This window comes from Oncorhynchus mykiss, chromosome 5, assembly GCF_057628025.1.
Source record: "Oncorhynchus mykiss isolate SJ-2025 chromosome 5, ASM5762802v1, whole genome shotgun sequence".
Lineage (NCBI taxonomy): Eukaryota > Metazoa > Chordata > Actinopteri > Salmoniformes > Salmonidae > Oncorhynchus > Oncorhynchus mykiss.
The window spans coordinates 54,072,527-54,095,168 of record NC_143026.1 but is presented as its reverse complement, the minus strand read 5'-3'; the positions used below and the strand labels follow the sequence as shown (position 1 = coordinate 54,095,168).

The 22,642-nt window shown below is 45.2% G+C and overlaps 1 protein-coding gene across 17 annotated transcripts in view; it reads left to right on the top strand.

Moving 5' to 3' along the window:
• Nucleotides 1–22,642, top strand: part of ptprsa (protein tyrosine phosphatase receptor type Sa) — a 282,965-nt gene that overhangs the window by 243,685 nt on the left and 16,638 nt on the right. For 10 of the 17 annotated variants that reach the window (XM_090235172.1, XM_090235161.1, XM_090235157.1 and 7 more), the window contains 8 exons: nt 1,105–1,280; nt 5,187–5,312; nt 8,219–8,373; nt 10,869–11,154; nt 17,046–17,224; nt 17,380–17,506; nt 17,744–17,869; nt 22,114–22,268. In XM_090235172.1, coding sequence (XP_090091298.1) covers nt 1,105–1,280; nt 5,187–5,312; nt 8,219–8,373; nt 10,869–11,154; nt 17,046–17,224; nt 17,380–17,506; nt 17,744–17,869; nt 22,114–22,268 — 1,330 coding nt within the window. The remainder of the gene's footprint in view (nt 1–1,104; nt 1,281–5,186; nt 5,313–8,218; nt 8,374–10,868; nt 11,155–17,045; nt 17,225–17,379; nt 17,507–17,743; nt 17,870–22,113; nt 22,269–22,642) is intronic. The other 7 variants (XM_090235173.1, XM_090235167.1, XM_090235166.1 and 4 more) reach the window with 1 other exon arrangement.

Here is a 22,642-nt window from a genome sequence, read left to right as displayed (position 1 = left end):
ATTATAGTTGGCACTGCATTCCGGCAGGTAGCGTTCTCCTGGCATCCGCCAAACCCAGATTCGTCCATCGGGCTGCTAGATGGTGAAGCGTGATTCATCACTCCAGAGAACGCATTTCCACTGCTCCAGAGTCCAATGGCACCGAGCTTTACACCACTCCTGCCGATGCTTGGCATTGCACATGGTGATCTTAGGCTTGTGTGCGGCTTGTCGGCCATGGAAACCCATTTCATGAAGCTCCTGACGAACAGTTATTGTGCTGACTTTGCTTCCAGTGGCAGTTTGGAACTCGGTAGTGAGTGTTGCAACCGAGGATAGACGATTTTTAGACGCTACGCGCTTCTGCACTCGGTGGTTCCATTCTGTGAGTTTGTATGGCCTACCACTTCGCAGTTGAGCCGTTGTTGCTCCTAGAAATTTCCACTTCGCAACAACAGCACTTACAGTTGACCGGGGCATCTCTAGCAGCGTAGAAATGTTATGAGCTGACTTGTTGGAAAGGTGGCATCCTATGGCGGTGCCACGTTAACAGTCAGTCAGGCCATGCTACAGCCAATGTTTGACTATGGAGATCGCATGGCTGTGTGCTCGATCTCATACATATGTCAGCGACACACAATTAGACACACTGCAGGGCTTATTCTGACACAAACACTCACCCAGCCTGCTTGCAGGAGGGCTATTTTAGCTGAGATTTAGTGGGGCCTGTGTGTGTGACAGGCCGTGGTGACGGCTGTAGAGCGATGGAGGAGAGAGGACCGCTCTGAGCACTGATTTACTCCCCAGGCCCGCGCTCCTTACTGCACACTCCAGCATCAACACTAAATCACAACCACAACACCAGGCCAGAGAAATACATAAATAAAACTTAGAGAGAGAGAGAGAGAGTGAGAAGATGAAAGTGAAAGAAAGAAATTGAGAGGCAGAAAGGTGGAAAGAGAGAGGACACAGTGACCTAAGAACACAGCAATAAGAGCAATAAGAGCACAGCGAGGTCGGAAAATTGCCTTTGCCGTTAAAGTTGGCCACTTGGCTTATTAACAACCAACCATTCTAGAAATTGTACCTTCTTCAACTCTATTACGCTCTTCTCTCAATTTCCAGGTATCATAGGCAGCGACTATATTAACGCCAACTACATAGACGGTTACAGGAAGCAGAATGCCTACATCGCAACGCAGGGTCCTTTGCCCGAGACGTTCGGAGATTTCTGGAGGATGGTGTGGGAACAGAGGGCAGCCACTGTGGTCATGATGACCAGACTGGAAGAAAAATCACGGGTAAATAACTACAGAATTGAATCTGGTGTTCCCCCTGGATCAGTGTTAGGCTTGTTTTCTGACCAAAACAGACTTTACAGAAAAACAGGAACAGATAATCCTTTGTGGTTGGTGCAATGTTGTTGTCTATAAGCAAGCCATAATCAGCCTAGGAATTGTGAATCGTCTTCCAACAATACGAAGAATGCCAAGTTTCTTTACCTCAGGTATCTTACCTCGTTCTCTGTTATCCTCCTCCATCTCTGCCCCTTTTATCCATTTACCTATCCCTCCGTCGTGTGTGTTCCACCCCTGTCAGACACCATCAGGGTTAGCAGGCGGCAAGCGTTGACTGTGAACTCAATGAGAGTGTTAGAACGATGCGTTTCCTGGACTAGCTGTCACATCGCATCAGGGCCTGGGGGGGAGGGGGGGGGGGCGTATTGAATGAATCTTCATTAGGTTAGGATGAAAAGGAAGGATAGGGTGACTGAGTGTTGGGATGGAGGAGGGGGAGTGGTGGGGGAGCTGTCTTGGACACACTGCGTGTAGCTCTGCTGAAAGGGATACATACCCACCCTTGATTGATTGGTGGTTGTTGCTAGGGGGAGGCAGGGGGATGGGAAGATGAAGGGATGGGGAGGGGTTTGATGATTGTAGGTGAAGCCTACAGGGAATGAGTTGATTTGACACTTCTTTTTTCCTTTCATTCCCCCTGTTCTCTCTGTTTATTGTCCTGGAGTGTAGAAAATGTAAAGGCATCCCAGGGCCCGAAGGTGTTCCTAATGTTTGGTATACTCAGTGTATTTCATGGAGTGTAACAACATGTGAGCAATAATGTACCAAATATAAGATGAGTCTATTATTATAGGGTAAGCATTAGAATAAGCCACCTTAATATTCACAGCCAAATGCAGTACCAGCCAAAAGTCTGGACACATCTACTCATTCCAGGGTTTTTCTTTATTTTAAAAATGTTCTACAGTCATGGCCAAAAGTTTTGAGAATGACACAAATATACATTTTCACAAAGTCTGCTGCCTCAGTTTGTATGATGGCTATGTGCATATACTCCAGAATGTTATGAAGAGTGATAAGATGAATTGCAATTAATTGCAAAGTCCCTCTTTGCCATGCAAATGAACTGAATCCCCCCAAAAAACATTTCCACTGCATTTCAGCCCTGCCACAAAAGGACCAGCTGACATCATGTCAGTGATTCTCTCGTTAACACAGGTGTGAGTGTTGACGAGGACAAGGCTGGAGATCACTCTGTCATGCTGATTGAGTTCGAATAACAGACTGGAAGCTTCAAAAGGATGGTGGTGCTTGGAATCATTGTTTTTCCTCTGTCAACCATGCAAGGTTGCTACCTGCAAGGAAACACTTGCCGTCGTCATTGCTTTTCACAAAAAGGGCTTCACAAGCAAGGATATTGCTGCCAGTAAGATTGCACCTAAATCAACCATTTATCGGATCATCAAGAACTTTAAGGAGAGCGGTTCAATTGTTGTGAAGAAGGCTTCAGGGCACCCAAGAAAGTCCAGCAAGCGCCAGGACCATCTCCTAAAGTTGATTCAGTTGCGGGATTGGGGCACCACCAGTACAGAGCTTTCTCAGGAATGGCAGCAGGCAGGTGTGAGTGCATCTGCACGCACAGTGAGGTGAAGACTTTTGGAGAATGGCCTGGTGTCAAGAAGGGCAGCAAAGAAGCCACTTCTCTCCAGGAAAAACATCAGGGGCAGACTGATATTCTGCAACATTTGTCAATAAAGCCTTTGCCACTTATGAAATGCTTGTAATTATACTTCAGTATTCCATAGTAACATCTGACAAAAATATCTAAAGCCACTGAAGTAGCAAACTTTGTGAAAATGTATTTTTGTGTCGTTCTCAAAACTTTTGGCCACGACTGTACATTGTAGAATAATAGTGAAGACATCAAAACTATGAAATAACACATGGAATTATGAAGTAACCAAAAAATTGTTAAAGAAATCAAAATAGTTTTTTATTTTAGATTCTTCAATATACCACCCCTACCTTGTCACAACGCAGCTGATTTGCTCAAATGCATTAACCAGTTATGGCTGCAATCCCCCTATCGGGATAAGTGTCATCAACAACCGCTGAATAGCATAGCGCTACATACAATAAATATTACTATAAATAAATGAATTCACAAGTGCAATATAGGAAAACACAGCTTAGCCTTTTGTTAATCCATCTATCGTGTCAGATTTTGAAATTATGCTTTACAGCGAAAGCAATCCAAGCGTTTGTGTAAGTTTATCGATCGCACGATAAAACATTAAGTACACTTAGCATCAGGTAGCTCGGTCACGAAAATCAGAAAAGCAATCAAATTAATAATTTACCTTTGATGATCTTCGGATGTTTTCACTCACGAGACTCCCAGTTACACAACAAATGTTCCGTTTGTTCCATAAAGATGATTTTTATATCCAAAATACCTCCGTTTGTTTGTCGTGTTATGTTCAGAAATCCACAGGAAAGAGAGGTCACGACAACGCAGACGAAAATTACAAATAGTTTCCATTATGTCCACAGAAACATGTCAAACGTTTTTTATAATCAATCCTCAGGTTGTTTTTAAAATATATAATCAATAATATATCAACCCCAAATGTCTTTCACAGTAGGAGAGGGGAAAACAATGGCTGTCCAAATTCTGTTGCGCAAGCAAAACTCATGTGACCACTTGATGCGATGTTATCGTTCTGGCTCACTTTTCAAAATAAAAGCCTGAAACTATGTCTGAAGACTGTTGACACCTTGAGGAAGCGATAGGAAAAGGAATCTGGAGCAACGGGAGGCTATGGAACATGGAGTTTTCAAAATAGAAGCCACTTCCTGTTTTTATTTTCCTCAGGGTTTCGCCTGCAATATCAGTTCTGTTATACTCATAGACAATATTCTGACAGTTTGGAAACTTTAGAGTGTTTTCTATCCAATACTAACAATAATATGCATATATTAGCAACTGAGACCGAGGAGCTGGCCGTTTACAATGGGCACCTTTTCATGCAAGCTACTCAACACTGCCCCTGCAGCCATATGAAGTTAAGAAGGAAAGAGATTCCACAAATGTACTTTTAACAATGCACACCCGTTAATTGAAATGCATTCCAGTGGACTACCTCATGAAGCTGGTTGAGAGAATGCCAAGAGTGTGCAAAGCTGTCATCGAGGCAAAGGGTGGCTGATTTGAAGAATCTGAAATATAAAATATATTTAGATTTGTTTAACACTTTTTTGGTTACTACATGATGTGTGTGATATATGTGTTATTTCATAGTTTTGACGTCTTCCCTTTCATTCCACAATGTAGAAAATAGTAAAAAATAAAGAAAAACCCTTGAATGAGTAGGTGTGTCCAAACTTTTGAATGGTACCATAAGTGATAGCCTATCTCTACGAACTGATCTGTCATCAGCATTGTGGAATAATCTGAATGTTAAAGTAAGATGTGAATGGAGAAATCTGATCTGAGAGCAGTGCTGCCTTTCTTTCGATCCTATTTGTATCGACACAAGCTCCGACTACGAACTTTGAGAAATGTCTCCCTATGTGGTGTTTTGGGAAGCGCATGTGAGTTCTTCGGCCGTTATAGGAATGATGCATCGTTAAAACACACTAAGCTTATGTTCTATTGGGAAAACGGGCCCTGGTGTGTTCTGTGAGCCTTTTTCTTTATAGGACGGCTGGTGAAGGAATGGGGTTCACTGTGTAATAGGATTCTGTGTGATTTGTGTGTGGAGCGTGCGTTTTTTGCATTTGGGTGTGTATGCGTGCATGTTTGCATTTTTGTGTGAGTGTATATTTGTGAATGAATGCCATAGTTTGCCTTTGTTGCGTGTTTGGGAGTGTCTGTGCACTTACCCACCTCGTCTCCTCTCTCCTCAGATCAAGTGTGACCAGTACTGGCCCAGTCGAGGAACAGAGACCTATGGGATGACCCAGGTGACTCTACTGGACACCATAGAGCTGGCCACCTTCTGCGTCCGCACCTTCTCCCTGCACAAGGTACGAGTGAGTACACAACTTTACTCCACCCATACTGAAACAAATTTCACACGATGTTGTGCTGCGAGTCACACTGCAGAGTACTGTACACACGGGCAAAACATACCTCACCACACGACACAATTAAAACGGCCCTACATTTTAAATCGGACTTCCTACATTCTACACTCCACTCCTACGTATCCACATTGCACACTATACCACTCCAGTCCAGACGGTTTATATCCATACCACTCCCCAGGTCCCCTATAGAACTGAAAATACCAGGTACGGTAGTAGTTCAAAGCACTATGGCTCTGCCTTTCTCGTAGGCTTGGCGGAACCCTCCCCGTGTTTCTTCCCTCCGTCTTATTGTTTCAGCGGAGGCTTTGTTTGTATGTCTTGTGAGGCAATCTGAGGAGAAACCAATGTGGAAATAATGTGAGGAAAGGAATAAGAATTGTCCTGAATGTGATATGAGCTGTAATATGCTGCTGTATGCAGGACCTTGCGTGGTGGGCCCTGGGGAGAGCAAGCCCTTCAGGAGCCGGTCTGTCTGCCTCCTTGTATTGTATTGGCTTTGCGAGTCAAAGTCACCAGCAGTGTATTTCTTGGTGCCGGCACTCAACACAACATCCCCCTGCTGCATCCAACAAGCAAATAAACAAGCAGAATGGCGGGGAATAGGTGAAGGATGGAAATGAGAAGGAAATTCTCTCTCTCTCTCTCTCTCTCTTTCCTTCTCCCAAACTATTTACTTTCTTTCCTTCTTCCCAGACCTCTTTCCTCTTCCTCTCTTGTTTGCTGTCCAATCATCTTTTAATGCCCGTCTGCCAAATAGAAGCACTTAGCTAAGTGAGCGGAAAAAAATGCTACATGCATAATTGGCCGACTTTTTATATCCCACCCTTCCGCGACTCTTGGCGGTCAAGCCGACATAAAAGAGTAGAGCTAAAAAAGGAAATGTATCTTTAAAAGTTACGACTGCAATAAGTGGGCCCTTTAAGATGTCTGTGGCAGTGTGTTTTGGTTCTGTTAAATGGAGCACGATGCCTACGCTAATGCTATGTTAACAGACTGCTATGTGCTGGAGCTAAGGGGAACTAGCTAGCTGGTAACACAGGTGCTTTTGGGCTAGTTAGGTTCAGTGCTACGTGGCTAACACTATGCTAACGCGTTCTGTTGCTTTATGCTGGAGCTAAGTAGAGTAGCTAGCTAAGGCTAGCTAGTAGCACTGGTGCTTTCTGGTGCTTTTTTTTTTGGTTACAATTTTTCAGGCTTGTTGTACACATCTGTTGGTTTACGGCAGCTTGTCGACCCGTCCCTCTAGATCCCTCTGTGCTCTCTATACTCCACCCTCCCCCCTTTTTCTTTCCTCTGTTTTCTCCACACGCTGCTATTCCATCTCCTTCTTACCCTCCCTCTATCCCTCACACATCTCTCCATGTTCTCTCTTCTTCCCCAGCTGTCTCTTATCCCCCCACCTCTCTCTCTCTCTCTCTCTCTATCTTTCTCTCTCTCTCTCTCTCTCTCTCTCTCTCTCTCTCTCTCTCTCTCTTTCTCTCTCTGTCTCTCTCTCTCTCCCCTCATTCCCTCTCTTACTCTCCTTATTTCTGGTATAGTGTCTCATTGTTCTGTTCTTGGATTTAACTGAACTCTGGTTACGGTATTTGCTTTGTAGAGAGTCTGTAACACACACACACACACCCTCCACACACACACACTCTCCACACACAGGCATATGTGTGCGTAATGTGTAGTGACACAGAACCCTCCTGACGAGTGATAAATTCTTTAAAATAATCTGGGCACCAGACAGCTAGTTATCCCTCCCTGCAAAGAAAGAAGCACATCCACAGCAGAAAACACAAAACCAGTGGAATGGCCAGGAAATAAATAGATAAAGAATAGACAAATCCCCTCAAACTAGGTCAGTTTGCTTTTAATTAATGCATCTATTTATTCATTTATTCAGCAGAAAAGTCTGTGAGGATAGCAGAAAACGCTGCATTGAAATGCAAACGATAGCTTTAAAGAGCTTCCAGGAAGAAAGGGAAAGGGAAAACTAGAGGGCAGGGCAATGTGAGGTGTTTTTTCTCATTTAGTTTTTTGTTTTTTCTGCGCTGGATAATGTTTTTAATGCGTTAGACGGCTTTCCAATGCGCCCTTATTACCGCTCTCTTCATGTATCGGGCGTGTCCTCTGTTTATTGTGGTTGGCCCACAGACAGGGGAACAGATTTTGGGGTAGAAACATGAATACTAGCTAAGATAGTGACATGCTAGGTCCTATATAAGAATAGGAGGCACGTTGCTAGTTGAACCAGTCTTTGAATGGGTTTGCATCGAGCCAAAAATGTACAGCCAAATAGACATGGGGCTTGAAATCAGAGCTGTTTCACTCACACACACACACATTGACATAACACCCCCCCCCCCCACACACACACACACATACACACACACAAGTTGAATTACCCACCCCACACAAACACACACACGTTGAATTAACCCCACACACACCCACATGTTAAATTAACCCCTCCCCCACACAAACACACACCCACAAGTGGAATTACCCTCCGCTCAACACACACGTTAAATTACCCCCCCCCCCCCCCACACACACACACACACACGTGTTAAATTACCCCCCCTCCACACACACACACGCACACACACACACACGCACACACACACACAAACTGAATTACCCCCCCCACACACACACACACACGTGTTAAATTACCCCCCCCCTCCACACACACACACACACACACAAACTGAATTACCCCCCCCACACACACACACGTTATATTACCCCCACATCCTACCCACACACAAACACACACACACACACACACACACACACACACACACACACAAACAAACACATGTTGAATTAACCCGCATCTCTCTCTTCTGCCCCTCCAGAATGGTTCCAGTGAGAAGCGGGAGGTACGTCAGTTCCAGTTCACAGCGTGGCCTGACCACGGTGTCCCCGAGTACCCCACCCCCTTCCTGGCTTTCCTACGCAGAGTCAAGACCTGTAACCCCCCTGACGCAGGCCCCATCATCGCCCATTGCAGGTTGGTACACACACACATACACTCACACGCTCACACACTACACAGCTACAGATAGTGTACAGGTTTCACAGCAGGGTATATAGTATATGAAAATAATACTTCTGACTGACCACACACAGTTTGGTGAAGGTTTTTGTTTCACCCCATTCAACTACTACTGCCTAAATTCTATCAGCATATCGATTGTGCAACCAGGGCTGGTAAATCCCTGGATCATTGTTATTCTAACTTCCGCGATGCATATAAGGCCCTCCCCCGCCCTCCTTTCGGAAAAGCTGACCACGACTCCATTTTGTTGCTCCTTGCCTATAGACAGAGACAAAAACAGGAAGCTCCCGCGCTCAGGTCTATTCAACGCTGGTCCGACCAATCTGATTCCACGCTTCAAGATTGCTTCGATCACGTGGATTGGGATATGTTCCGCATTGTGTCAAACATCAACATTGACGAATATGCTGATTTGGTGAGCGATGTCGTACCCACAGAAACTATTAAAACATTCCCAAACCAGAAACCGTGGATTGATGACAGCATTCGCGTGAAACTGAAAGCGCGAACCACTGTTTTTAACCAGGGCAAGGTGACAGGAAACATGACCGAATACAAACTGTGTAGCTATTCCCTCTGCAAGGCAATCAAACAAGCTAAGCATCAGTATAGAGACAAAGTAGAGCCGCAATTCCACGGCTCAGACACAAGAGGTATGTGGCAGGGTCTATAGTCAATCACAGTCCTCAGAGCATGCGCAGACCAGCTGGCTGGTGTGTTTACGGACATATTCAATCAATTATCCCAGTCTGCTGTTCCCACATGCTTCAAAAGGGCCACCATTGTTCCTGTTCCCAAGAAAGCTAAGGTAACTGAGCTAAACGACTACCGCCCCGTAGCACTCACTTCTGTCATCATGAAGTGCTTTGAGAGACAAGTCAAGGACCATATCACCTCCACCATACCTGACACCCTAGACCCACTCCAATTTGCTTACCGCCCCAATAGTTCCACAGATGACGCAATCGCAACCACACTGCACACTGACCTAACCCATATGGACAAGAGGAATACCTACGTGAGAATGCTGTTCATCGACTACAGCTCAGCATTTAACACCATAGTACACTCCAAACTCGTCATCAAGCTCGAGACCCTAGGTCTCGACCCCGCCCTGTGCAACTGGGTACTGGACTTCCTGACGGGGCGCCCCCAGGTGGTGAGGGTAGGTAACATCTCCACCCCACTGACCCTCAACACTGGGGCCTCAAAAGGGTGCGTTCTGAGCCCTCTCCTGTACTCCCTGTTCACCCACGAGTAAGTTTTAAGGGGGGGCTGCCTTAATCAACATCCACGTCATCGGCGCCTGGGGATCAGTGGGTTAACTGCCTTGCTCAGGGGCAGAATGACAGATTTTTACCTTGTCAGCTCGGAGATTCGATCCAGCTTTTGGACCAAACTAGGATGAGATTCAACTTGGTTAACGAGACTGCATAAGGATTCAACTAGATTCGTTGAATGAGGTGTGTCAAGGTTTCCTCACCAATGAACTATGGACCCAGCACTTGAGAAAAACAGTTCCTTATTCCTCAGAATACAGAGGCCAAATCGTAACCCTACATTTTCCACTCACATCCGTAGATGACTGATTTTAAGTGTACCGTTAGGATTCGATCCATACTTACAGTATCTTTGTTCACACAGCATGGTAGTAGATCATATTATTCATATTATTCATATTTATTGGAAAGATATCCTCACTCACAGTATGTATGCTCTGAATTCAATGTACTAAATAGTTTACTGCCATGGCAACAAACAAGGGTTCAACCAAGCGAGTTGTCGGTGGGAACCTACCATGTCAGTGGGAACCTGTACAGGAGGTGTGACACAACCACTGTTCAACAGCGTGAGCAATACACTTTACAATACACACGATACACATCAGTGTGTGTGTGTGTGTATGTGCGTGCGTGTGTGTGTTTGTACGGTTCAGTGCGTAGATCCAGTCACGCAGTGCTGGAATAACAGTAGTAGTGGTGAGTAAAGTGAAAGTCATAGCTCTCTAATGTGTTAACACTAGACTGCAGGGCTCTGAGTCTCACACACACACACACACACACACACAGACACACAACTCACACAGACACTCGCTCCTTATCAACTATGTCTCTCCTTCACGTCCTCTTTCGCCCCCTTCTCTTCCTCTCTTTGTTCCCGCGTCTTTCTCCTGGCCCGCCCACTCTCTCTCTCCCACTCTATTGGTGTCGGCAAGATGACCGCTGCAATGTAGATGTATTAGCGTGACCGGGTCAAGCAGACATTGTCAAAGCCACGAACGACAGACGGGAAATTCCGATCGCTCAAATCTCTCATCTGTGATGAAATTCTATCTGTCCGTCTTATGTGATTCCTCAAGAATAATCTCTAATGTTCTCTCTCTCCCCCTCTCCACACTCTCCCGTTTTTTTCCCCCCGTTTTCCAATCCCACTCCCTACTCCCCCAGTGCGGGCGTTGGGCGGACGGGCTGCTTCATCGTGATCGATGCCATGCTGGAGCGCATCAAGCACGAGAAGACGGTGGACATCTACGGCCACGTGACGCTCATGCGCTCGCAGCGGAACTACATGGTGCAGACGGAGGACCAGTACAGCTTCATCCACGATGCACTGCTGGAGGCGGTGGCGTGCGGCAACACGGAGGTGGCAGCCAGAAGCCTGTACTCCTACATCCAGAAGCTGGCACAGGTGGAGACGGGCGAGCACGTCACCGGCATGGAGCTGGAGTTTAAGGTAGGGGATGCCGATAGGGTGTAGGGAAACTGGGGCTGGGGAGGCTGGGGAAGGTACGAACTGGAGGGTGTTTGTTTGGTAGAGTGGTGCAGAGCCTGAGTTTAAGGTAGGCCATAGACATTTAGGTACGTAGGCTGCGGTGACCCTGAGAAAAGAGAGGTTGGGGAAAGGCACAAAATGGAGGTTTATTTCAGATGAGGCCTACTACTACGAAATCATAAATTATGAGGAGACGCAACATTTCGTTTTTTATCTTCAGTTGCTCTCAATGCTCTGTCATATCCATGATATCTTTGAGCCAGAGGTAAAACACTAACGTTTGAAATTGAAATGGCCTTGGAAACATTTTAAATATATATTGACTTGTATATATTTTTTTAACGGCGCATTAGAATGGGCATGTCGATATCACACCCAATTGCTGGAGGTATAAATGTTTATAGACAGTTTATTATACCTCCTTCGTGTGAGCCTTAACCTCCATCATTCAGTCACTGTTTGCTCACACCACTCAATAGCATTGTCTTATAAAAAGCTAGAAATTGAACAGTTAAGCTGTCTGCTCTTTGTCTTTGGTGTGAATCTATTTCTGAAGGATTTCAAGTACTATCCTCCAGATAGAGCAGCTTTGTAATCAGCGTATAGACTCCAAAGGAAGGATTATTCTGTAAAGGCATAAAACGATGAATTTAAACTTAACAAATAACTGCTACGATGAGAACCCATTATCCGAACGTGGAAGAGCATGGAATGTGGCCAAACACTAAGCGAGAGACCGACGATCCAGTGCTATCCGAACTTTGTTGTTCCCCCTTTGCACAACGACACACTTGACCTTGAATTGTACATGTACATGCCCCTATCTCACCTCAGAATCATTTGTAATATTCCCAGTGCCATTTATCATCTCGCCGCGCTAAGAAACAATAATGAGGACGGTTTCATCCGAGACATTTGCTACAGTATACCACGATATAATCTCTAACAGCTACAGCCCCTTCTGTAATAGCGATAATGGTACTGAGAGGTATGCAGTCGTGTCGGATGCAGTTGCCGGATTAATAACGGCAAGCAGCGGCGGTCGTGGCGCGAGAGCGTTAGTGAAAGGATGTTATTAATAGTTAATGATGACGCACGGCGAGGCGAACGGCGAGGGCAAGCAGGGCGGTCCTCTCACTAATGAACAGAGAGACGTTACTGCGTCTTAGAAAGGAGTTGCTGCAACAGTTTAGCCAGCGTTTCCCAAACTCGGTCCTTAGGACCCCAAGGGTTGCACGTAGGGCTGGTATGGTGACCATATTACCGCCACACAGGCAGTCACGAGTCATGACTCGCAGTCAAATTCAATAAGACCATTTAGTCACGGTAATTAGGCTTCTCCAAGCTCTGATGCTGCTGATAGTCATTAGTAGCCTACCAAACTTGCTAACTGCCTGGTACTCAGCACTCTATTGTCCCTCTAATCATCCTGGCATCGATGCAAATGTATTCGAAAATCAAACACTTCATGAGAGCTCATGAGCACATGTTGCACAACATTTCTATGCAATGAGTGAGAAAACAGAGTTTTGATGGCCTCTATTAAAAAGAGGAGGGTCCCATCAACTTTCTATAGGCTAGGCCTACAATATTTATTTCTCAACTTCCCTAATATTAAGCACATTGCTTCTCTTTACAACAGGAGTATAGCCTACCTGGCTGGCATGAAAATGAACCACGGGAAAAGCATCCTCCATTCCCTATTTAAGTGCATAGATGACATGTATTTTCTCCTAACCCTGTTTGGAGACAGTTGCATGATAATGGTCCATTTTAAATCAAAACAAATGTAAATATTTTTTTCCCCTCCTCAATCTACACACAATACCCCATAATGCCAAAGCAAAAAAATGTTTTTAATTTTATTTGTGAAAATGTATTAAAAAATAAAAACTGAAATATGACATTTACATAGGTATTCAGACTCTTTACTCAGTACTTTGTTGAAGCACCTTTGGCAGCAATTACAGCCTCAAGTCTTCTTGGGTATGACGGTAAAAGCTTGGCACACCTGTAGTTCAATCTTGGTTTCATCAGACCAGAGAATATTATTTCTCATGGTCTGAGTTTTTTAGGCACCTTTTGGCAAACTCCAAGCGTGCTGTCATGTCCCTTTTACTAAGGAGTGGCTTCTGACTGGCTACTCTACGGACAATTCCTTTGACCTCATGGTTTGGTTTTTGCTCTGACATGCACTATGGGACCTTATATAGACAGGTGTGTGCTTTTCTAAATCATGTCCAATCAATTGAATTTACCACAGGTGGACTCCAATCAAGCTGTAACATTTCAAGGATGATCAATGGAAAGCTCAATTTCACGTCTCATAGCAAAGGGTCTGAACATTTCTTTAAATAAGGACTTTATGTTTTTTATTTTTTATAAATTTGCAAAAAAAAAGTGAACCTTTATTTGTCATTATGGGGTATTGTGTGTAGATTGATTAGGGGGGGGGGGATTATTTAATACATTTTAGAATAAGGCTGTAACGTAACAAAATGGGGAAAAAGTCAAGGGGTCTGAAACACTTTCCGAATGCACTGTACGTAAAGACAAGATTAAATCAAGAATATTCTGATGGCTGACCATATTAGCCTATCACATGTGAATGATATATTATCACTTGTGAATGATGCACAGCTTGTGTGCCGTTAGGCAAGAAACATCGCATACCTTTTTTTGCGACCTTTTTCAAATCGTATTTGCACGCCCGATGTAGCCTAGCCATAGGCCCATATGTTTTGAGACGTTTTCTATCTCAACTAAAGTGGCCAAATAACTTCTTAAAATGAAGCACATTAATCCGCTTTACAACTGGTGTAGAGCCTACATGGCATACATACATGTGCAGCGTGTTTCAAGTTTGGGGAAGATCATTTTTATCATAATTTTTTTTTCACCATTAGCATTACTTGTATAATGGCATTTGCGGTCACTTTTGAGATGGTGTTTTCCCGCTATTTCCATGTATGCATTGCTGCGCTTATAATGTGAAGAAATAGCCTAATAGTTGATCAACATTTTAAGCTAAAAGTTCTGTTGCGTCAGCCTCATTGCTTTTAAAATGTTTTTTTTTAATGTTAGTCGTTGTATTAATCTGGGATCTATCGCAACTCACAACTGTCCCAGACTAAGTTGGGAATATTTATTTCTCGCACAGAATATAATACCTCAAATTTTGTACTATGGGGGATTGTATATTGACATAGGCTAGTGATTTTTCCGTTCGTTAGTTCTACTCATCTTGTTGACTGACAAAAAGTAAATGTAGACAGTCCAACATCTTCAATATGCGCCTCGGAATTCAATAAGGACTGGCGCAGTTGCGTTCCCGATGTGTCTGTCTTCACTTGTAGCCTACATGATGGAGAGCCATGTTTACTTGTAGCCATGTGGGAAGGACCCGTTCAACATGACGGGCGTTGGCTAATAAGAATTGAGATATCTGAGAGAGCCATGTGAGTGAGAGGTGCTTCAGAGCATGCTGCCAGGAGAAGGGAATTCTTACTATTATGTTCAGGCCAAGGGCACAACTGGCCGCAAAAGGCAAGGATTTTTTTAGGTTGCATTTACAGCTACACAAAGGCTGTGCCGCAAATCGTTTGGAGAAAATATCCGTTCTATTCTATTTTCAGCTATGTTCAATTGTATTCTTCGTAAAATAATATCAAATGATGCCACGGAATTCTAAGCAAATCTTGTCTGCTAAATTAACTTGTGTAGCCCACAGCCATATGGCATAGCCAGATCAGGGCCTAACATAAGGACAACTCAGACAATGCTATTCTGTTCTTCTGAAATAGACTACATTTTATTCATATCATGTTTTATTAGACCTGTCTGAAATGTAAAAAAAAAAATGTATTTATTGTGATGGTGTAAGCTATATTAAATGCAGATGTTCCTATATTAAATGTAGCGGTTCCAAAGGTCTGCATCAGTGGCTTATAGGTTATGCATTGAGCCAGGAGTTGTGATAAATGTGTTTATGTTCATTAACAGTCAATTACCCTGAAACCGGCTGTTTTTTGCTTGACAATTTTCATGACCGCCAAAAGTCTTTGGCTCGTTTTTTTTTTTTCCCCCTAGCTTGACGATTGCTTGATTACTTGAATCAGCTGTGTCGTGCTAGGGCAAAAACCAAAATGTGCACCCCTTGGTGTGCCGAGGACAGAGTTTGGGAAACCCTGGTCTATAGGCTTGAGATCAGTACAGTCGTCCATAGCAACATTTATGCCTTTGTTTACTTACGACTGCCAGCGCGCACACCAGACCTAGGTTCAAATAGTATTTATTTTCTTTCAAACGACGCTTCACCTATGCTCGATTAGGCTGGCCTGGCCCAATGGAACCAATGGAATAGTCCCAGAAAATGCAAATCCCGCCTATCATGCTTAGCATTGTGGTAGTGGTAGGCTACATGACAGAGAACATAAGTACAGTATCATCCAGAACTCCCGGTGGAAAGGGGCAACTAAGGTTGTTTCTTTGACTAGAGGTTTCCTAGGTGCGTCTCTGCCCTTACGGGGGGGGGGGGGGGGGGGCAACAAGGACGGGTTCCCAGATTGGTTGGTTTTCCAATCGAAACTCTCCCCCCGGAGTTTGGTGTAGTAACAGATCTGGGCGTCTTCAGCCTTGCCAGTCAGACTCATTCCAGTTGCCTCTGTTAAAGGGGGATCAAAGGGAAGAAAGGAGAGAGGGAAGAGAGGAGGGGATGGGGACAGGGGGGGTTGACCCAAATCCAAGTGGCAATGACAGTCTGGGCTTTTGGCACCGAAAGAGGGATGGAGAGAGATGAGGGGGCGAGGGAGAAAGAGAGGGGGAGAGGGAGAGAGAAACAATTACATTGGGGGACAGGGTGAGAGACATTTTAGGGAGGGAGGAAGGAGTAGCGAGAGTTAGGTCGAGAGAAAGATTGAGAAGGGATAGAGAGAGGCTGTCAGAAAAAGTATAGCTTACACACAGCAGACATCAAGGTCAAAGGAGTGAATAGGGAGAAGAGGGGGATGAGGTGTGCGTGTGAGGGATGATATTGTCAGACAGACTGACCCACAAACTGCCGTGATGGTCCCTTTGATGGTCATTTGTCAGTACAGGTCCCAATTTGGATCATGACACTGTGTGTGTGTGTGTGCACGGGCCTGCTCGAATGTATTCGGTGTGACTGTGTGCTCGACTGTGTGCAGAGCATATACCAGACTCCCATTATCAAAGACTTAAGTGACCCACTTTTTGCAGACGGGTTTACTGCCTCACAGAAACCCCTCTCTCCAGTTTCTGTTTGATGGTAGCTTGTTACAGTAGTACAGAGGGGTGCTTCAAGTCGTACTATTTTACCTCATAGCACCTCACACAAGACTTCACATTGCAAAGTACACAGAGATATGAAAAGGAAATGGGGAGTAGATTAAAGACTGTGTTCTTTGATTGCTCCATCCAGCCATACATTATGAAATCATTCATCAAATAGATATGTCTGCATTTTTAAGGTGCTTCAGCGAACGTCTATGGCTCAGCTCTGTCTTGCTTAGATAACATCTCACAGTTCTTTATTACTCTGCAGTCTTCCATCTCTCGCTCTCCTTCCATCTCTGCTTCTCTCTCTACCACTTTCTATCCTTTTGACTCTCGTTCCATATGACATTCATTCCTATCTCCCCCTACCCCTCTCCCTCCTTCCCTCTCTTCTCTCCCCTCTTCCCCCTACCCCTCTCCCGCCCTCTACATGTCCCTCTCCCTCTCTCCCTCCCTCCCTCTCTTCTCACCCATCTTCCCTCATCCCTCCACCGCTCCCTCTCGCCATTCCTCCCTTCATCCCTCCGCCCAATCCTCCGACTCTTCCTCCTCTACAGCGCCTGGCCAATTCCAAGGCCCACACGTCCAGGTTCATCAGTGCCAACCTGCCCTGCAACAAGTTCAAGAACCGTCTGGTGAACATCATGCCCTACGAGACCACCCGCGTCTGCCTGCAGCCCATCAGGGGCCTCGAGGGATCCGACTACATCAACTCCAGCTTCATCGACGGATACAGGTAGGTGGAATGGGTGTGGGGTCGGAAAGAGAGAGGAAGACGGGGAGGGGTGTGTGTGTTTGCGTGCATGCAACTGTGACTGTCTCGCTGTCTGTCTGACTCACCACACTACATGTCTGACGTATGTGTGTGTGTGTGTGTGTGTGTGTTTCCAGGCAACAGAAGGCTTACATCGCCACGCAGGGCCCGTTGGCAGAGACCACAGAAGACTTCTGGAGGATGCTGTGGGAGAACAACTCTACCATCGTAGTCATGCTCACCAAACTCCGAGAGATGGGCAGGGTAGGAGATACTTTATCTCACTCACTCACTCACTCACACAGACCCACTCAAGCATTCTTCTCTCTGTCCATCATTCAGTTATCCTCTGTAGTGCAGTCTGTACTATTACCCCAATGACAAACAGAGCACATGCCTAACCTGCACTTACTGTAGTCTATGTATTCACGCTCATCTCAGATCTATTTATCCTATGCCCCCTCCTCATATGTGTGTGTCTCTCTCTCTCTCTGTTCACAGGAAAAATGTCATCAGTACTGGCCCGCTGAGCGCTCGGCCAGGTACCAGTACTTTGTGGTGGACCCCATGGCTGAGTACAACATGCCCCAGTACATCCTCCGAGAGTTCAAAGTCACTGACGCCAGGGTATGTGTGTGTGTGTGTCCATGCATATGTCCTTAGGGATGACACATTCTATTTCTATTCATTCCTCCCTCCCATTGATACTATGTCTAGAAACGCTACTGTCCTATACACTGAGTATACAAAACATTAAGAACACCTGCTCTTTCCATGGCATAGACTGACCAGGTGAATCCAGGTGGAAGCTATGATCCCTTATTGACGTCACTTTTTCATATCCACTTCAACCAGTGTAGATGAAGGGGAGGAGACAGCTTAAAGAAGGATTTTTAAGACTACCTACTTGACACAAATGCGGGAAGCATTTGAGTCAACATGGGCCAGCATCCCGAATGCTTTCGACACCTTGTAAAGTCCATGCCCCGACGAATTGAGGCTGTTCTACTCCGTCTGCATACCTAGTCTATGTTCCATTCAACCTTTCACCTGTATCATCAGTGAGGCTTGAGAAAGCAAACTGATTGAGGCTATTTTCCTCCATCACATGACAATACAGTGCTGATAGGGTATGTGTCATGAGTATGCTAGTATGATTGCTCCTCATACCACCTTTAAAGGAGCAATCTGTAGTTCAAACAACAACAAAGGGGCCACTCCGCCACTGTTTTGGTAAACACCTGAGGGATTGGGTTGGAGAATATCCCAGATTGCCCCTATTAACGACAATATTTAGATCCAGAGAGAGTTTTGACCTGACAAAGGAGCATACAGTGCCCTTTTTGTCCTTTTCATATATGTGTGTGCCATTCGCCCATTTCAAGGAAATGCATGACCACAACCATTTCTATGATAATATGATTGTCAGTGATCTGTTTAAGCACAAAGGCCCATTCCACAGTATAGGCTACCATTTTGTGTCCAATGTAGCGGTAACTGTACTGCAGAACACTAGCCCACCTGGGACTGGCGGACATGTTGGATTGCTGCTTGAGCCAGCATGGCGGCTAGTTAGGAGCACTCATGTTGGTCTGGGGGGAAAAAAAACACTTTACACACTGGCCTAGCACTCAGCCCCCTGTGTCTCCCACTGGGCAGATTAGACATAAATGCTGCTTAAGCTGGTGCTCAAGGTACCACACATACAAACTATACCTTCCCCTACCACACACACACACACACACACACACACACACACACACACACACACACACACACACACACACACACACACACACACACACACACAGAGTAAGGAGTGCCCGGGAAAGGTGGACTGGAGCAGCAGCTGCAGCGGTGATTCTAGGCTGTGTTAATTGTGATTGAATCATCAAAGCGGCCCACTCCAGTAATCAGGTTGGGCCGCACGCGTAAGGTCTCCCTAAGAAATGAAAGGGACCTCTAATCAGAGATGACTGGAAGAGGGAGAAGGACGAGGAAAGGAACGAGAGAGGGTAGCGAGAGAGGTGGGTGAGTGGGAGAGAGGAGGAGGTTATGGGAGGTGGTTGGTATGCCTGTGTGGAAAGGGTAGGGGGGTGTGTGTCTGCGTGTGTGTGTGTGTGTGCGTGCCCGTGCAATAGCAGAGACTCCACACTTCAGTTGTCTCTGCTAGCGAGGCAGTCACGTATTTAATCACACAATTTGACACAGTGCGCAGACCCTGAGGTTGTGTGTTAAATGTATTTATTTAGATTTGTCTCTACGCACTTCATTAATTGTGTTGTTGTTTTTTTCTCCTCCTTCGCTTTTAATCCGCGCGGGGAGGCAAAACGTTTTTCAAATGAGGTTTAAAGGAAAAAAACAAAGGTTCAGAAAGGCGACAGAATGGTAAGCGAGAGATAAGAGTAAACAGTGGCTTGTGACAGTCAAATGAAAGACACTCTTGACACGGATGAGTCTGAAGAATAGTCGTCAAGGAAATGAGACAAGGCTAGGGGACTAGGGAGCGTTTTGGAGAGTATTAGGATGTTTTGGCCTTTTGCTTGGGACTTTATACTGAACAAAAATATAAATGTAACATGCAACAATTTCAAAGATTTTACTGTGTTACAGTTCATAAAAGGAAATCAGTCAACTGAAATAAATTAATTAGGCCCTAATCTATGGATTTCACATGACTGGGAATACAGATATGCATCTGTTGGTCACAGATACAGCGCCTTCAAAAAAAGATAGGGGCGTAGATCATAAAACCAGTCCACCATTTGCCTCATGCAGCCCGGCACATCTCCTTCGCATAGAGTTAATCAGGCTGCTGATTATGGAATATGGAATGTTCTCTTCAGTGGCTGTGCGAAGTTGCTGGAAATTGGCGGGAGCTGGAACACGCTGTCGTAATTGTTGATCCAGAGCATCCCAAACATTCCCAATGGGTGACATCTCTGGTGATTATGCAGGCCATAAAAGAACTGGGACATTTTCAAATTCCAGGAATTGTGTAGAGCCTTGCGACATGGGTCTGTACATTATCATGCTGAAACATGAGGTGATGGTGGAAAATGAGTGGCAGGTCAATGGGTCACAGGATCTCGTCACGGTATCTTATAAAATGCAATTGTGTTTGTTGTCTATAGCTTATGCCTTCCCATTCCATAACCACACCGCCACCATGGGGCACTCTGTTCACAATGTTGACATCAGTAAACCGCTCGCCCACACAAACCCACACACGTGGTCTGTGGTTGTGAGGCTGTTTGGACCTACTGCCAAATTGACAAAACTGCACATTTTAGAGTGGCCTTTTATTGAACCCAGCACAAGGTGCACCTGTGTAATGATCATGCTGTTCAATCAGCATTTTGAAATACAATACCTGTCATGTGGATGGATTATCTTGGCAAAAGAAAAATGCTCATTAACATGGATGTAAACACATTTGTCCACAAAATTGAAATAAATAAGCTTTTTGTGCATATGGAAAATTTCGGGAATCTTTTATTTCAGCTCATGAAACATGGGACCAACACTTTACATGTTGCGTTTATATTTTTGTTAAGTGTAGAAGGGCTGGGTTCCAATTAAACATACAGCCAGCCTCCTCTCCTTTCCTTTTTTCCTTGTCTCCTTTCCTGACAATGGACCTGAAATCACTTGATAGGTATAAGCAGCATTGTGGAACCCAATCAACTCTGTCCAATGATCAGTGGTCATCAAGGAAGAAGACAGGGCTAAGGACTAGGGAATGTTTGAGGAGTATAAGGACGTAGCCTTTGGTTCTGTATTGTATCCTCAGCCTCAGTTGCCAAATTCAAATTCAGAGACCGTTTCCTTTCTCTTCCAGTCTACTACTGAAATTAAGACCCCACCATAATTGACTACCCTTCGGCAGAGATTCAAATAAAGCAATTTTCTCGATTAGTATAAGTCCAGTCCGCACCGATGTGGGTGGCCACCCCAAATTGGTCTTCCTCCCTTCCTGGCTGCATGCCATTTTTTGCATGTCAGGTCCCTCCGTCCATCAGTCCTCCGTCCACGATTACCCCGTTTAACACAATGTTTAGAAGAAGACGCTTGTCACGCCAAATGCCCTATTGATTTCCTCTAACCGGGACTTATTCCACCGAAGAAATGACAAGCTAAAATGAGAGAGAGGCAGAGAGAGAGGCAGAGAGAGAGGCAGAGAGAGAGGCAGAGAGAGAGGCAGAGAGAGAGGCAGAGAGAGAGAGTATAGTTAGAGAGAATAGTTAATGAGAGAGAGAGAATAGTTAGAGAGAATAATTAGAGAGAGAGAGAATAGTTAGAGAGAATAATTAGAGAGAGAGAGAGAATAGTTAGAGAGAGAGAATAGTTAGAGAGAATAGAGAGAGAGAGAGAGAGAGAGAGAGAGAGAGAGAGAGAGAGAGAGAGAGAGAGAATAGTTAGAGAGAAAAAGAGAACTGATAGACTGTCAGGGGAGACGGGACATTGTGGTGTTGTATGAGGGTGAAGTTGAACTGGACCTGGACCAGTTGTTGTTGTTGTTATTGAGCTGTCTACTAGACACAGATAGGGACAGCGTTGGGACTTGGCGGTTCGCTGACCCCAGATCAAGTTTCTATCTGGGGAGTGTGGTGAAACAGTTATTGTTTCTGTTCCTGAATCTGTTTCTTTTGCTTGGCATGTGGTCATCATTGTGGACAATGAGAGAGTCTGTGGCACGTAAAGTGTAACGTGAAGGGCCTTGGTTTTTACTGACCAATCCCTTCTCTCCCCTTACATCCTACTCTCTTTCCCGTTTTCTCAATCCTCCTCTGTCTCCCACACTCCATCCCTCTCTTCCTTGTCTCTTACCCTTTCCATCCATCCATTCTTCTTCTCGTTCCCTTTCTCAGGATGGGCAGTCCAGGACAGTGCGGCAGTTCCAGTTCACTGATTGGCCGGAGCAGGGGGTTCCCAAGTCAGGGGAGGGCTTCATAGACTTCATAGGCCAGGTGCACAAAACTAAGGAGCAGTTCGGCCAGGACGGACCCATCTCTGTCCACTGCAGGTAAGAGCCCTGTGTGTGTTTGTGTGCGCGTGTCTGCGTGTGTCTAAGTGTGTCTCCATGCGCACATGGGCCTGCGTGTAGGTGTGAGACATGTGTCAGTGGTGTTCTTTATAATTCAGACCCACACCATTATTTGTACCTAACAATGTCAGCACATAACACAGTATCCTGAGTCTGTAGGTGTGTGGGTGTCCGACTCCCGGGCTGATACCTTGTGTTGTTAAGGGGATTACAACCAGCTTCCCGTGGTGCTAGTCTTAATGTCCTCCACAGACATGATGCATGTTTCTCTCTCTCTCTCTCTCTCTCTCCTTACTGCCACTGCAGTGGGCTGGCATTACAACGCCTAAGGCTCAGCTCATTCATAATTGATC